This window comes from Rhipicephalus sanguineus, chromosome 6 (assembly GCF_013339695.2).
Source record: "Rhipicephalus sanguineus isolate Rsan-2018 chromosome 6, BIME_Rsan_1.4, whole genome shotgun sequence".
NCBI lineage: Eukaryota > Metazoa > Arthropoda > Arachnida > Ixodida > Ixodidae > Rhipicephalus > Rhipicephalus sanguineus.
In genome coordinates, this window is record NC_051181.1 from 75901182 (window position 1) to 75915918 (window position 14737).

Sequence of the window (14737 nt, forward strand, 5' to 3'; positions counted from 1 at the left end):
TTTACGTACTTTCTTTTATACTCCTCAACACATTTATGACGCACATTTTCCCGCGAAGCGAGAGTGCAGCAGAGTGGCGCAGTGGAAGCGTGCTGGGCCCATAACCCAGAGGTCCGTGGATCGAAACCACGCTCTGCTACAAATTTTACGTACTTCCTTTTATACTCCTCAACACATTTATGACGCACATTTTCCCGCCAAGCGAGAGTGCAGCAGAGTGGCGCAGTGGAAGCGTGCTGGGCCCATAACCCAGAGGTCCGTGGATCGAAACCACGCTCTGCTACAAATTTTACGTACTTTCTTTTATGCTCGTCAACACATTTATGACGCACATTTTCCCGCGAAGCGAGAGTGCAGCAGAGTGGCGCAGTGGAAGCGTGCTGGGCCCATAACCCAGAGGTCCGTGGATCGAAACCACGCTCTGCTACAAATTTTACATACTTTCTTTTATACTCCTCAACACATTTATGACGCACATTTTCCCGCGAAGCGAGAGTGCAGCAGAGTGCCGCAGTGATTCTACTTCCGGACGCGCCAGCGAACGGTCACAGCATGAACGGCTCCGATGGAGCGGCGATAGCGGCCCGTGCCGGCCGCGGTAACAGGATGGCTGACGAAGATAACGCTTACGAGATTGTGCTGCCTAATCTGCCCACTGGCCGTGTTGTTAACAACACGTTGTTTTTGCACGGAGACGTGCGTGAGCGGCCCTACAAGGTCGAGGACTTCAGAGATGCCCTCGCTACGGCTGGTGTGCTCCCTGACGTCGTGGCGTTAGGGGCGTTCCAAATCAACCACGTGTGGGCGGTGACCCTGAACACCGGCGATGCCACGAAAAAACTGGCAGCGCTTAAGGAACTGAAGGTGAAAGGCCGACGGTGCATAGTGATCGACCCTGAGGACCAGCAGGTGAAACTACGTCTGCACTGGATGCTTCACGGCGTCCAAGACGAAGACATCCGGACGGCATTCGCAGTCTTCGGCAACGTCACCGAGGTGACGCGTGAGCGGTGGCGCGTCCAAGGAATGAAAGAAAAGGGGTCAACAACTAGAACCGTCCTGCTCAAGCTGAAGCCGGGACTCAAGGTGGACGACCTCCCCCATCAGGTCCGAGTCGCCGGAGAGTTGGCCGTCGTGGTTGTGCCTGGGCGGGCAATGCAGTGCCTGCGCTGCCATGGCACAGGTCACGTTCGCCGAGACTGCAGGGTGCCCCGGTGTTCGAAGTGCCGGCGTTATGGACACGCGGACGCGGACTGTGTCCGTACGTACGCGTCGGCGACCGGACTTCCAAGGGCGGACGCCAACGAAGAACTGATGGACGTTGCCGAGGCTGAGGAGGCAGCCCGGGGAATCGACGAGGCGAAAAAGCAGGCGGGACCACCGGACACGTCGGCGCCTCCCGGTGCTGACGCCCCGAAAGCGGATGCTGCGGCGGACCAACCGGCAGCAGGCGACTCCTCTGGGTCGAAGGCCAAGCAGCCGGAAACGAAAGCTCTCTCAGAGGCTACAAGTGGCGACGCTCGCAAGGGCGCCACAGCAACGCTTCAAAGATCAGCGGGCGATTCGACTGGGTCATCCGAGGCGACAGTAAAGACCACGACGAGCCCAGCACCACCCAAGGGCGGCGAGCTTAAAGGTGCCAACGAGTTGTCATCCGAGAAGAGCGGCGTCCCCATACCGACCAGTGCCACCGCGGCCTCGAAGCGGCCCCACCCCCAGGCGAGCAACGACGGTGCCGAAGCAACAGCGCCTGGAGTCGACGAACCCCCTGCAAAGACTGCTCAGGGACGGCGGCCGTCTCTTCGGCCGCGCCCGAACGTTACGGCCGATAAGCGTGCCGGCAGCGTGGAGCCCGTAGGGCAAGTCCCGATAGTGCCGCCGGACGGCACCGCCGGCAATGGCGCCGTCTAGCCCCGTGCTGGACGCGACAGGTAGGCACAATGCTGCTGGTCTCTTTTCTTTTTGTTCAAAATGGCGTCTGTCTCCCCGTTAACTGTCGCCACTATAAACGTTAGAGGATTGGCAGGGAAGGGAAAGCAGAGCCAGCTTTACCGACTTCTAACGGAACACGACATTGACGTCCTGGCAGTTCAGGAGACGAAAGTTGACGGTGAAGAAGAGACCGGCAGCATGGTGCAGCGTTTCGCGTCTAGATTTTATGTTGTCGTTAGTCACGCAGTGGGCACATCGGCTGGCTGCATACTTTTTGTGAAGAAGTTGCCTGGGCTTCAGGTGAATGCTCATTTTTCGTGTGCGGCTGGCCGGTGTGCTTCTCTTGACTTTTCACTGAACAACGTCGATTGGCGTTTTGTGTGTATATACGCGCCCAACAAGGTCGAGGAAAGGGCGCTCTTCTTTCTCGGATTAGAAGAACGACTCGCGGATGGCAGGAATTTAATAGTGCTCGGTGACTTCAACTGTGTACTCAGCGCGCAAGACAAAACGAGCGCTCGTACTTTTAGAGATAAAAGCACCGATATCCTGACACGCATTGTGGGAAAGTGGAACCTAGAGGATGTTGCAGAAAGTCTCCAAAGTACGAGTGCAATAAAGTACACTCGCTTTGAAGGCCCTAGTCACGCAAGACTTGATCGTATTTATGTTTCGGTCGACATCCTTCCGTAATGTAGGAGTTACGAAGTCGTTCCTATTTCATTTTCCGATCATTGCTTAGTCCAGTGCTCTATTGGTAGGTCAAGGGGAAATAACTCATTCTCCTGGGAACTATGGAAATTTAATAGTAAACTTCTGCAGGATGAAGAATTTAATTTATCTGTAATGGACGAAATCAGCAAATTAGACCCCGGAAAAAAACATGTATATTTGGCAGCAATGGGAATTATGCAAGGAATCTTTAAAATTAAAAGCAATCGAAAGGGCTACATGTATTCGGCATGCCGAGAAAAAGAAGGAGGCTGAGTTGAAAGCGCTCCTTGATAAGTTACTAAAGCAGGAGTGCCGAGCCCCCGGAAAATGGATCGAAGACATAAGAAAAGTTAAACAGACAATAGAGCAACTAGACGAACAGCGTTATCGGGGCGCGCTTGTGAGGGCAAGGGCCGAGGATACAGCTGCCGGTGAAATGCCAGCGAAACGTGCGTTGTGCATGGAAAAAGCACGAGCCGAGAAAAACCACATTATCGAAATAGAATGGCGTGGTACCGTATCGACTGATACAGACGGCATCAAAAGAGCTTTTTTTTGAGTATTATCAGGCGCTATTCGGATTGTATAATGTAGACATTGAAAAATTCAAGAACGAGTTTCTACCAGTTTTATCCCGCCTGGACGAGGAAAGAAAAGAAAGTTTGCAACGGGCAATAACTGTTGCTGAAGTTGAAGAGCAATAGAGAAGCTAAACCCTAGAAAATCGCCCGGGCCAGACGGATTCACCGCTGCCTTTTATAAACAGTTTAAGAACGAAATAAGCCCTATCCTCGCAGTCATCTTCAATGAGGCGTACAAATTAAACACACTGCCGCCGTCATACAGGTCATCGTATACAGTACTTATACCAAAGACTGACGACACAGATAAGTTAAGATCTGTTTCTGGGTATAGGCCAATAGCTCTTTCTAGAGTTAAGTATAAGATATACATGAAGGTTCTAGCTCGAAGGCTTCAGACTGTGATTAAAGACATCGTCGGGCCTCATCAGACTTGTGGGATCAAAGGACGGTCTATTGTTGTAAACATCCACAAAGCACGCAGCATACTCGAATGGTGTGATTATTTAGATGAACGAGCTGCCATCCTTCAGATTGACCTCGAAAAGGCCTTTGATTGTGTAGATCATAGAATTTTGTTTTCTGTCTTAAATCATGTCAATCTCGGTTCTGTTATCTGCGAGGGAGTGGCCCTGGCGTACCGAAACTGCACTACGAAGTTGATCGTGAATAAGAGTCTGGGGGCCCCCATTAACGTGCAGCGTTCGGTACGTCAGGGTTGCCCCCTAAGCCCTCTGTTGTTTTGCATGTACATTGAAACTCTGTGTAGGAAAATTATTAATAACAATAACATCCTTGGTTTTAAGTTACAAGCAGCAGAAGTGAAGCTGCTAGCCTATGCAGACGACGTAGCGACTTTCACGCGAGATCAGCGTAGTATAGCAGAGGGTGTCGAAATTGTTCGGAATTTCAGCCAAGCTACGGGTAGTGGCGTCAACTGGTCAAAGTGCCTTGGGCTCTGGCACGGATCGTGGCCAGCGAAACCAGACCACTTCGCTAACGTGCCTTGGGTGACGACCCCGAGCAAGTACTTGGGCGTCCCGCTCGACTGTTACCGCGACAGCGATCAATATTGGAAAGCGCAGGCCAAGGATACGCGGGAAAAAGCGGAGAAGTGGAAAGGATGCCGCCTTATCGATCTTTGCCAGAGCCACCACTTGCAATCTTTTTTTTATTAGCAAGCTCTGGTACGTAATGCAGGTACTGCATTGTTCACGTACAAATGTGCCAGAAGTTCCATAGAATATTCGCTGTATTTGTCTGGGCTTCTGAGTGGGAACGCTGCAGTCGTACCAACTTGTTTCGTCGGGTAAAGGATGGAGGGACTGGGACTGGGTCACCTGTTCTTACGGCAGATTGTAAGCCGGTTTTTGTTTTTTAGAGATAGTACCGACCCGTTCCTCCGCACTTATGTCAATTACGGCTAAGCAGACTGCTCCCCGAGTATGTCGTGTCAACGGAAGAGTGTGCTGGAGGAATCGGTGCTTACTTTAAAGAAATAGTGACCAGTGTAAAATTTCTTAGCCGTACGTTTTTCAGCAGAGTATCTTTTAAATGTGAAGAGAAAAGAGCTTTATTTTGCTTTGTATGAGATGGTATTCCAGTGCCTTTGTACAGATCCTTGTACAGTGGAGGCCCAGGTAGAAACGTTTTAAAAAGAGTTAAAAAAAATGCAGGTGCAGCCTGGAACAAAAACCTTTTTCTTTAAACTACATTCAGCCACGTTGCCAGTTAAAGCTTTTTTGGAAAAGAAGGGTTGCTTTTTAAAGTGGGGCACTCATTGCTTAATTTGTAAATGTCCAGAAACAATTGATCATGTTTTTTTACATTGTTGGGAAGGGGTTTATTTTTGGGATGTCTTGCAGAGATCTGTCAAAAAAGAATTTCCTCTGGACCCGTATGGAATCCGGTTTTTGAGCGTAGAAAATGAAGATGGCGTTCCTTTCGACGCAATTATGCTCCTGGGCCTCCACTCCTTGTGGAGATCACGTATGGCAGGCTACCACTTTGATAAGGATGCGCGGCCTGCGCGAGCATATTTCAGGGAAAGTATGCATTGGTTTTTGGGAACACACAAGGCGTCACCGGAACCACCCGAGTGGCTCTCAAGAGTAGAGCCGCTCGTGACCTTACGCGAATTTTAATCTGACGATACCAGCATGATGCTGGTTGACTGCAGAGTCACCACATGTACAGTGTACTTTGGGTGATTTTATAGCAACTGGTGTTAGTGCCCTTTTTTTTGTACCAAAGCCAGGTAATAAAGAAAAAAAAAGCAGAGTGGCGCAGTGGAAGCGTGCTTGGGCCCATAACCCAGAGGTCCGTGGATCGAAACCACGCTCTGCTACAACTTTTACGTATTTTCTTTTATACTCCTCTACACATTTATATGACGCACATTATTCCGCGAAACGAGAGTGCAGCAGAGTGGCGCAGTGGAAGCGTGCTGGGCCCATAATCCAGAGGTCCGTGGATCGAAACCACACTCTGCTACAACTTTTACGTATTTTATTTATACTCCTCGACACATTTATATGACGCACAGTATTGCGCGAAACGAGAGTGCAGCAGAGTGGCGCAGTGGAAGCGTGCTGGGCCCATAACCCAGAGGTCCGTGGATCGAAACCACGCTCTGCTACAACTTTTACGTATTTTCTTTTATACTCCTCTACGCATTTATATGACGCACATTATTGCGCGAAACGAGAGTGCAGCAGAGTGGCGCAGTGGAAGCGTGCTGGGCCCATAACCCAGAGGTCCGTGGATCGAAACCACGCTCTGCTACAACTTTTACGTATTTTCTTTTATACTCCTCTACACATTTATATGACGCACATTATTGCGCGAAACGAGAGTGCAGCAGAGTGGCGCAGTGATTCCACTTCCGGTCACCGTAGTGTACGGACGTGGGCGGAATGAGCTCCGACGATATCGGAGCGGCATCAGCGGCCCAGCAGGGACGCGGTACCAGGAACATGGACGAATCGTCACAGGAATATCAGATTATTTTGCCCCGGCTGCCATCAGGTGATGCAACGCTGCATACTGTTTTTTTGCACGCCGATATCAGGGCGCAGCCGTACCGCGTCGAGGATTTCAGGGACGCACTTATTCGTTTGGCTTTGCTCCCCGAGGTGGCTGCCTTGGGGGCGTACCAAATGAATCATGTTTGGGCCATCACATTCAAGAGCGCTGAGGGCAAGAAGAAAATGCTTGCTGCTGGTGACATAGCGGTGAAGAACCAGCGCTGTATCGCTATAGACCCAAGCCACCAGGATACGAGACTGAAGATTCATTGGCTACTGTATAACGTTCCTGATGACGACGTGCGAGCAGCGTTGGCACCTTATGGCAAGGTGAATGAAATAGTGCGAGAACGCTGGCGCGTGTATGGCTGCACAGACAAAGGTTCATCGACGCGTGCGGTGAGCCTCAAACTCAAACCAGGCCTCACGGTAGACGACCTCCCACATCACTTACGGATTGCAGGAGACCTCACGCTCGTTGCCGTAGCGGGAAGAGCACCGCTATGCCTGCGTTGCCGAGGCACAGGCCATATTAGGAGGGAGTGCCGGGCCCCGCGGTGCGCAGTGTGTCGGCGTTTTGGGCATGACGAGAGCGGGTGTTCGAGGACATACGCAAGTGTGACCGGGCCCGTGGGGAGCGAAGAACTATCTGAGCACCACATGGACGAGGTCGAGGCAGAAGAGCTCACTGGAGGACGTCGGGAGGAATCAACACCCAGGTTAACGCCCCTTTCTTCACGCCCCCTGAGTGCTGCTTCAACTGGTAGCAAAGACAAAGGACCTGCGAATGAAGCCCAACCTACGAGGAGTACTCAAGGTGCAACGACGCCTGAAACGAAGGAAGAAATGCCAGAAAACATGGACACGTCTAGCACTAACAAGAGGACAAGGGAGGAGGCGGAAGGGAAGAAGGTGAATGTAATGAAAGCTTCCGAGGAACCGCCGGCTAAGGCGATTAATGTGCGCCGAAGACCGACACCTAACGTCCTAAGTGAACGTCGCATAGCCGAGACCCAGCCGCCGACCCAACTGCAACAGCAGCAAGAACAGGCTCAGCAACAGCAGACAGTTCATCAAGTACAGACACAGCAACAGCAACCACTGCCGAAGCAGCAGACTCTTCAACAGCGACAGACAAGTCATCATCAGCAGCAGCAGTTACAACAGCTGCAGATGCCTTCAACGGGGTCGCCTCCAAATCAACAGCCCCCGTAAGGCGGGGGTTAGGACCAATAGATACAAGTTATTGACCCGGCATCGTACCTCAACAAATGGAGCACATTAATGACGTGTGCCTTAAGTGCTGCGGTCCAAGATCAAGAAGGGAGCCGACGGATGGATACACGTTATAGATTTCAAAACAGGAGAATGTGCCTCAGATCAGGCTGGCCGACGTTTCGATAGGGGACCTATCTTTGTCAAAGGCGCCTTGTCATCCCTGGCGTGTTAGTTTTATGGGGTTAGTGATGACGTCATGTCCAGCGGCGGCGTGTCTGTTGCTGTTGGTAATTGATGCCTGGAAAGAGAGAAACTCGGAAGCAGAGGAGTAAAGCCCTTGCCACATTTCAAGACAGTTTGCAAACACGTTCGGGTCTGCCATGTCAGAGTTCAAGGTAGCTGCAAAGAAAGAAAAAAAAAAGAGAGAAAAAAAAAGGGGGGGGGCGGGTACAACCAAGCGAGAGGACGAGTGCAGCCATCACAAAGAGCTGCAGAAGGTGGTGAGGAAGGGAACTACAGGCGGGGAGAAAAAAAAAAAAAAAAAGGAGAAACCGGGCGGTTTACGTTTAAATGTCCGCCAAGGAGCTGCAGAAGGTGGTGGGGAAAGCAGCTACAGACGACAAAAAGGTACTCGGGCGGCGTACGTTTAAAATGCCGCCTGCCTACTTTAAGTGATATTGAAAGGGTTGCCTGAAAAGCAAGCTCCTGCTTAATGCGTGAAGTAATTGGCTGGCATATGCATCCAGTGTCGTCGGTGGCTTCCAAAAATTGGGCGCCCGTCAACTAAGAGGGTGAAGTAATTGGCTGGCATATGCATCCAGTGTCGTCGGCGGCTTCCAAAAATTGGGCGCCCGTCAACTAAGAGGGAAAAAAAAATGAAAGGAACGAGGGGTGGCCGGGGGGGAACAATCGGAATAAGACTCGTAGAACTTCCTGAGAAAGCGAGGGCTGTGACAATGCTGGCCAGAAGCGGCCTTTGGAGCGCGGAAAGGGGGAAGGAAACCGTGGCTCGGATTCACTAGAAAATGAAAATATCTTAAGAGAATAATATCTACACGTATGTGCACATTTTTACATGCAAGGTTAAGAGATATTAAAAAAGAATATTGATAGTGTATTATGGGAGCTGGTCGGGATTTTATTTTGCGAATAGGTTAAGGTTTTTGAAAGCTGAGCGTACTTCATGTCTCTTAATATTATAGGAATCATGCTATGGCTTTTAACGATTCCAAATTACCACGAGCTAGATTTATTCCTGATGGGTGTAGGGATTGAAATTTGTGGAATGATACGCGGCGCTTTGCTTTGAAGACCAAAAGAACGGGGGCCTGTGAGGCTACATGGAACCGTGGACCTGATGGTGATGAAAGAGAACCAGAGGTGAGGATCATGCGGCCGGGATGGCCAGTTATGACCTAATGGCTATTAACGTCGAGACACAATTAAGAGTTGCTACTCTCAACGTTAGGGGCCTTGCTGCTAGACGACGGCAGTATCAATTAAGTCGATTGATGCTTGAGCATGATCTCGATGTTGTTGCCATTCAGGAAACGAAAGTAGAAAGTCAGGATCAGACAGACCGCATGGTCTCTCCATTTAGAGCGCGGTACAATGTGTGTGTGTCTCATGCTGTTGGAATGTCTGCTGGTTGTGCACTACTACTGAGAAATTCCCTTGGTATTGAAGAAGAGACTGTAATTGTGTCTAGTACTGGGAGATTTATAGTATGTGATTTTACATATAATAAGAAAAACTGGCGTGTTGTCTGTGTGTACGCGCCCAACAAAGAGGGTGAACGTAGAGATTTTTTCGAGAGTCTGAAGTCTTTTGTTAGATGCGACAGGACTGTCATTATGCTTGGAGATTTTAATTGTGTTTGTAACCCTCAAGACAGAGTAAAAAAGACAACTGTAAAAGATCAAAGTGCAATGCTACTCAACACAATTGCACAAGAGTGTAATCTTGAAGATGTAGGTGTAGTACTATCTGCAGGGGAGCACTATACACACTTTCAGCACGAAAGCCATGCAAGGCTTGACAGAGCCTATGTGTCAATAGATTTAATACGAATATGTTCGAATTATGAAGTAAAAAGTGTATCCTTCAGTGACCATAGCTTAGTGATGTTCACTATAGGGCATAAACAAAAGAGGACGAGCTTTAACTGGGACGTATGGAAATTAAATGATAAAATTTTAAAAGACGAAGTGTTTGTAGAAGGTGTACAGGACAGCATTAATAAAATGTTAGCTGAGCCCCAAGTAAATGCAATCGAAGCCTGGGAGCGATTTAAGGAAATAACAAAGATGAGGGCCATTGAAAGATCGAGTCTGCTGTATAGAAGTGAAAAGGAAAAAGAAAAAGAATTGCAATGCCAGTTAGACTTTGCAATGAGTCTAGAAAGTAAAATACCTGGAAAGTACACAAAAGAAATAAGGCAGTTAAAGAATCAATTGGAGGCGATAGACATTGAAAAATACAGAGGGGCGATGATAAGAGCGCGTGCAGAAAAACTATTTCTTGGCGAAACGCCTACAAAGCGTGCTCTAGGAGACGAAAAGAGGTACGCCAAGCGCAACGAAATTAAAGCGATAACAACTAGTAGGGGAATTGAACGAGAAGGTGAAGCTATTGAGCGGGCATTCGTTGAATACTTTCATGGCTTGCTTGGCCAAGAAGTGAAAGCTGATAAAGGGTTTGAGACTGAGTTTCTGCGTTTGATACCAAAGCTTTCCGATAGCGAAAGAGAACAATTGGAAATGCCGATAAATATTTCCGAGATAGAAAAAGCTATCGACGAGTTGTCTGTTGGCAAAGCACCTGGACCCGATGGATTGGGAGCAGCAATGTATAAGACATTTAGAAGCGTAATATCTGTAGCCTTACATCGTGTATACACAGAGGCTTTAAGATTAAAGGAGCTTCCGTCTTCATTTCGAAAGACGCACGTAATAATAATACCGAAGACCGAAGACCCTATAAAGTTATTGTCCGTGAAGTCTTATCGACCGATCAGCTTAGCCAATGTAGATTATAAAGTGTTCATGAAGGTTCTCGCCAGTAGGTTGCAGAGGGTGATAAAATCATTAGTTGGACCACATCAAACTTGTGGAATAAAAGGACGTACAATAAACACCAATGTTCATGTCGCAAGGAGTGTGTTGGAGAGTTGTGATGTGTTCGAGAGCAGAGTGGCAATGATGCAATTAGATATGGAAAAAGCCTTCGATCGTGTAAACCATGACATTTTATTTTTGATACTAGAATATGTTAATGTAGGGTCTGTAATATTGGAAGGGGTAAAAATGGCTTATAGAAAGTGCTTTACGCGTATTGTGGTTAATGGGCATGTTACTGAAAGCTTTCAAGTGAGAAATGGCGTGCGGCAGGGTGATCCCATCTCAGCTTTATTATTCGCAATATACATGGAACCTTTCTGTATGAAGATTATTGGGAACGATAGAATAAGGGGGTATCAACTAATGGAAAGTGAAGTCAAAATGTTAACATATGCAGATGACATTGCTGTGTTTTGTCGCGATAAAGAAAGTGTCAGTGAAGTGATACGTGATGTGGTCTCGTTTGGCAAGTTCACAGGTAGTGCAGTAAACTGGGATAAATGCCTAGGCTTGTGGCACGGATCTTGGGAGACCACCCCGCAAAACTATGCAAATATGAGATGGTCAATTGTACCAACTAAGTACCTTGGTGTCCCCCTGCAGCATTACAGAGACACAAATGATTATTGGAAGGAGATATGTGAATGTACACGTGAAAAGACTCAAAGCTGGCATGGTATGGAACTTTCTATGTTTTCTAGAGCGACTGCATGTAATTGGTTAATTATTTGTAAAGTATGGTATGTCCTGCAGTTCCTCTTCATGACACGAGCAAATGTGCAAAAATTGCATAGAGTTTTAGCAGTTTTTGTTTGGGGGTCGGTATGGGAGCGTACTAGCCGGACAAACTTATTTCATTCTTCCAAAAATGGTGGTCTAGGATTGGCTCATCTGTTTCTGAAGCAAATTGTGTCAAGATTTATTTTTTTGCGTGACCAATGTAACCCTTTTCTGCGAACGTTTATGCAAATTGTACTGTGTGACAAGATTCCTGATTATGTGGTATCAAATGTGTCTGCAAAATGTAACCTGCGTGGATATTTAAGAGAAGTAGTGATGGCATACGAAATATTGAAGGTGCGGTTTTCATCAGACTACTTATCTGATGTAACGAGAAAGCGTCTCTACAGAGATTTACGTGACGTTATGTTACCTCAGCCCATCTACAGAGCGATATATCATGTTGGCCATGAGCGTGACGTATTTAAGAGGGTAAAAATGATGACCGTACGTGCAAGCGCAAAGACATTCTTCTTCCAGCTGCACAGCGAAACATTGCCGGTAAAACCGTGGCTACAAGAGAAGGGTTTCTTCGTGCCGGTGGTCGATAGATTGCCTTATCTGCAAAAAACCCGAGACTATCAACCACATTTTTCTTGACTGTTGGGACGCTGTTTTTCTGTGGGACATTTTGCAGCGCACCTTGAAAAAGGACTTGCCAATCACGCCATACGGTATTAGATTTTTGGCTACGGAAAATCAAGATGGTGCGCCTTATGACATGTTTATGTTGCTTGTGCTTCACAGCGTGTGGCGAACAAGAATGGCTGTGCGCCATGTAGATAAAGATGCCCGATCTGCGCATGAATATTTCACAGAAAGCATTGTATACATACGAGATGTGTACAAGTCTAAGGACGAACAACCCGAATGGGTGTCGTTATTAGATGAGTTGGCTGCAATGAAGCGCTTTTAAATAAAACCAGTCGCAGCCAGGCTGGTGATTTTAGACTGGTTACGAAGTGCTTGTAAATTTCTGTTATGTGCAAAGGTGGCAATAAAGAAAAAAAAAAGCAGAGTGGCGCAGTGGAAGCGTGCTGGGCCCATAACACAGAGGTCCGTGGATCGAAACCACGCTCTGCTACAACTTTTACGTAGTTTCTTTTATACTCCTCGACACATTTATATGACGCACATTATTGCGCGAAACGAGAGTGCAGCAGAGTGGCGCAGTGGAAGCGTGCTGGGCCCATAATCCAGAGGTCCGTGGATCGAAACCACACTCTGCTACAACTTTTACGTATTTTCTTTTATACTCCTCGACACATTTATATGACGCACATTATTGCGCGAAACGAGAGTGCAGCAGAGTGGCGCAGTGGAAGCGTGCTGGGCCCATAACCCAGAGGTCCGTGGATCGAAACCACGCTCTGCTACAACTTTTACGTAGTTTCTTTTATACTCCTCGGCACATTTATATGACGCACATTATTGCGCGAAACGAGAGTGCAGCTGAGTGGCGCAGGGATTCCACTTCCGGCCACCACAGTGAACGGACGTGTAAAGATGAGCTCCCTCGGAGCGGCTACAGCGGCCCAAGGCCGCGGAATCAGGACTGTTGAAAAGCCCGCTGAAGATTATCAGGTTGTTTTGCCACATCTGCCCACAGGTGAATCAGTTTTGAATACCGTTTTTTTGCACGGTTGCCTAAAGGCACGGCCTTATCGTGTAGAACATTTCCGAGACGCCCTTGACAAGATGTCGCTCCTGCCCGAGGTGGTTGCCCTAGGGGCCTACCAGATGAATCACCTGTGGGCAGTAACGTTTAAAGATGAGGAAGGGAAAAAGAAGATGCTTGCAACAGAAGCCATTGCTGTCAAGGATGAGCGCTGCATGGTCATTGACCCTTGTGACCGAGGCGTTCGACTGAAGCTTTACTGGTTACTGCATGGTGTGCCCGACGACGACGTGCGAACGGCATTGGCACCCTTCGGAAAGGTGACAGAAATTTCACGAGACAAATGGAAGGTGAAAGGCTGCATGGATAAAGGGTCAACCACACGCTCAGTAACCTTGAAACTGAAAGTGGGCGTTACCATTGATGATTTGCCTCATCAGCTGCGAGTCGCTGAAGATGTCGCACTCGTTCACGTCCCAGGCAGAGCCCCGCTCTGCCTCCGATGCCGCGGCATCGGTCACATACGTCGCGAGTGCCGTGTTCCACGTTGCGGGCTCTGTCGTCGCTACGGCCACGACGAGACCCAGTGCGTGCGCTCCTATGCAAGCGTAGCAGGCCCGGCCCGGGGAGACGCATTGTCCGAGCACATGATGGATGCGGCTGATTCAGAAGAAGCCACGCGAGGACACAGCGAAGAAAGAAAAATGACGGCACTGGTAGGTTTGCACACTCCGTGCGAAGACGTTAATAAATCTGAGCCGAAGAAAGTCCCCGAACCCGACGCTACGGCTGAGAAGCCAGTAACATCACAGAATGAGGAAAAGCACGTCGACAACCCCCCAGAAGTCTCATCGCCCGACGGGGAAGAGAACTCGAAAATCACCGATGTTGACATGGCAGCAGCCAGCGGACCTGGAAAGAGGACTCGAGAAGAGAGCGAGGAATCTTCGACTTGTGCGCCCGGGGGCAGTGGGGAACCTCCCACAAAGACTGCAGCCTCCCGACGACAGTCTTTGAAACCTGCGCCCAATCTGAACGTTGCCCGACGGACTACTTCAATACCGCCGGCTACATAGCGGCGGGCCCTTCCCACCTCCCCCTCCCCTGCCCCCCCTTTTTTTCTTTCTTTTGCTTTTCTGTCACTCAGATAAGTGTAGTACATGCGTGGGGTGCACTAGAATTATCATGAACATCAAACGTGTCACTGTGACCATCGATAAGCCTGTGTTGCACTGCTCGACATACAGACGTGAGTAAATTTATTTTCTTTTGTGTTAATCACAACTTAGAATGGCTATGAACATTACAAATCCCCTGCGTATCGCAACACTCAACACAAGAGGTCTTTCTGCGCGAAGGCGGCAGTGTCAACTAAGTCGTATTATGTTAGAAAATGAAATCGATTTGTTAGCGGTCCAGGAGACCAAAATTGAAAGCGAAGAACTAACTGATCGAATGGTTCAAGTATTTCGTGAAAGATATAATGTATGTGTAAGTCACGCAGTTGGAAGGTCTGGAGGCTGTGCTATATTTATCCGCAAAAGCGTTGGCATTGTCGAGTCAGTGTTATCTTGTGAAAGCGGCCGCATGATTGTTTGTGATATTAATACTTTTGGAAATCCTGTGCGTGTAGTTTGCATTTATGCACCGAATAGAGTGAGTGACCGAGAAGTTTTTTTTAATAGTATTCGCCCTATACTAGAATGTGGAAGAAATGTGTTTTTGCTTGGGGATTTCAATTGTGTCTGT

At 48.4% G+C, this 14737-nt stretch overlaps 2 protein-coding genes and 6 non-coding genes across 8 annotated transcripts; all 8 read left to right on the plus strand.

Annotated features, from left to right (window-relative positions):
* Positions 1-67: 67 nt before the first annotated feature.
* Trnam-cau (transfer RNA methionine (anticodon CAU)) lies at positions 68-139 on the plus strand. Its single transcript has one exon. It is a non-coding gene; the product is annotated as a tRNA-Met (tRNA).
* A 72-nt stretch (positions 140-211) lies between these two features.
* Trnam-cau (transfer RNA methionine (anticodon CAU)) lies at positions 212-283 on the plus strand. The gene has a single exon. It is a non-coding gene; the product is annotated as a tRNA-Met (tRNA).
* A 72-nt stretch (positions 284-355) lies between these two features.
* Positions 356-427, plus strand: Trnam-cau (transfer RNA methionine (anticodon CAU)). The gene has a single exon. It is a non-coding gene; the product is annotated as a tRNA-Met (tRNA).
* A 5366-nt stretch (positions 428-5793) lies between these two features.
* Trnam-cau (transfer RNA methionine (anticodon CAU)) lies at positions 5794-5865 on the plus strand. The gene has a single exon. It is a non-coding gene; the product is annotated as a tRNA-Met (tRNA).
* A 74-nt stretch (positions 5866-5939) lies between these two features.
* On the plus strand, positions 5940-6011 carry Trnam-cau (transfer RNA methionine (anticodon CAU)). Its single transcript has one exon. It is a non-coding gene; the product is annotated as a tRNA-Met (tRNA).
* Positions 6012-6110: 99 nt separating this feature from the next.
* LOC119397354 (uncharacterized) lies at positions 6111-7468 on the plus strand. Its single transcript, XM_037664787.1, has one exon. The coding sequence runs from the start codon at positions 6143-6145 to the stop codon at positions 7466-7468; it is 1326 nt and encodes a 441-aa protein (XP_037520715.1). The 5' UTR covers positions 6111-6142.
* Positions 7469-12674: 5206 nt separating this feature from the next.
* Trnam-cau (transfer RNA methionine (anticodon CAU)) lies at positions 12675-12746 on the plus strand. Its single transcript has one exon. It is a non-coding gene; the product is annotated as a tRNA-Met (tRNA).
* Positions 12747-12832: 86 nt separating this feature from the next.
* LOC119397926 (uncharacterized) lies at positions 12833-14087 on the plus strand. Its single transcript, XM_037665231.2, has one exon. It carries the CDS (start codon positions 12877-12879, stop codon positions 14062-14064), a length of 1188 nt encoding a protein of 395 aa, XP_037521159.1. The 5' UTR covers positions 12833-12876; the 3' UTR covers positions 14065-14087.
* The last annotated feature ends 650 nt before the right edge of the window (positions 14088-14737 follow it).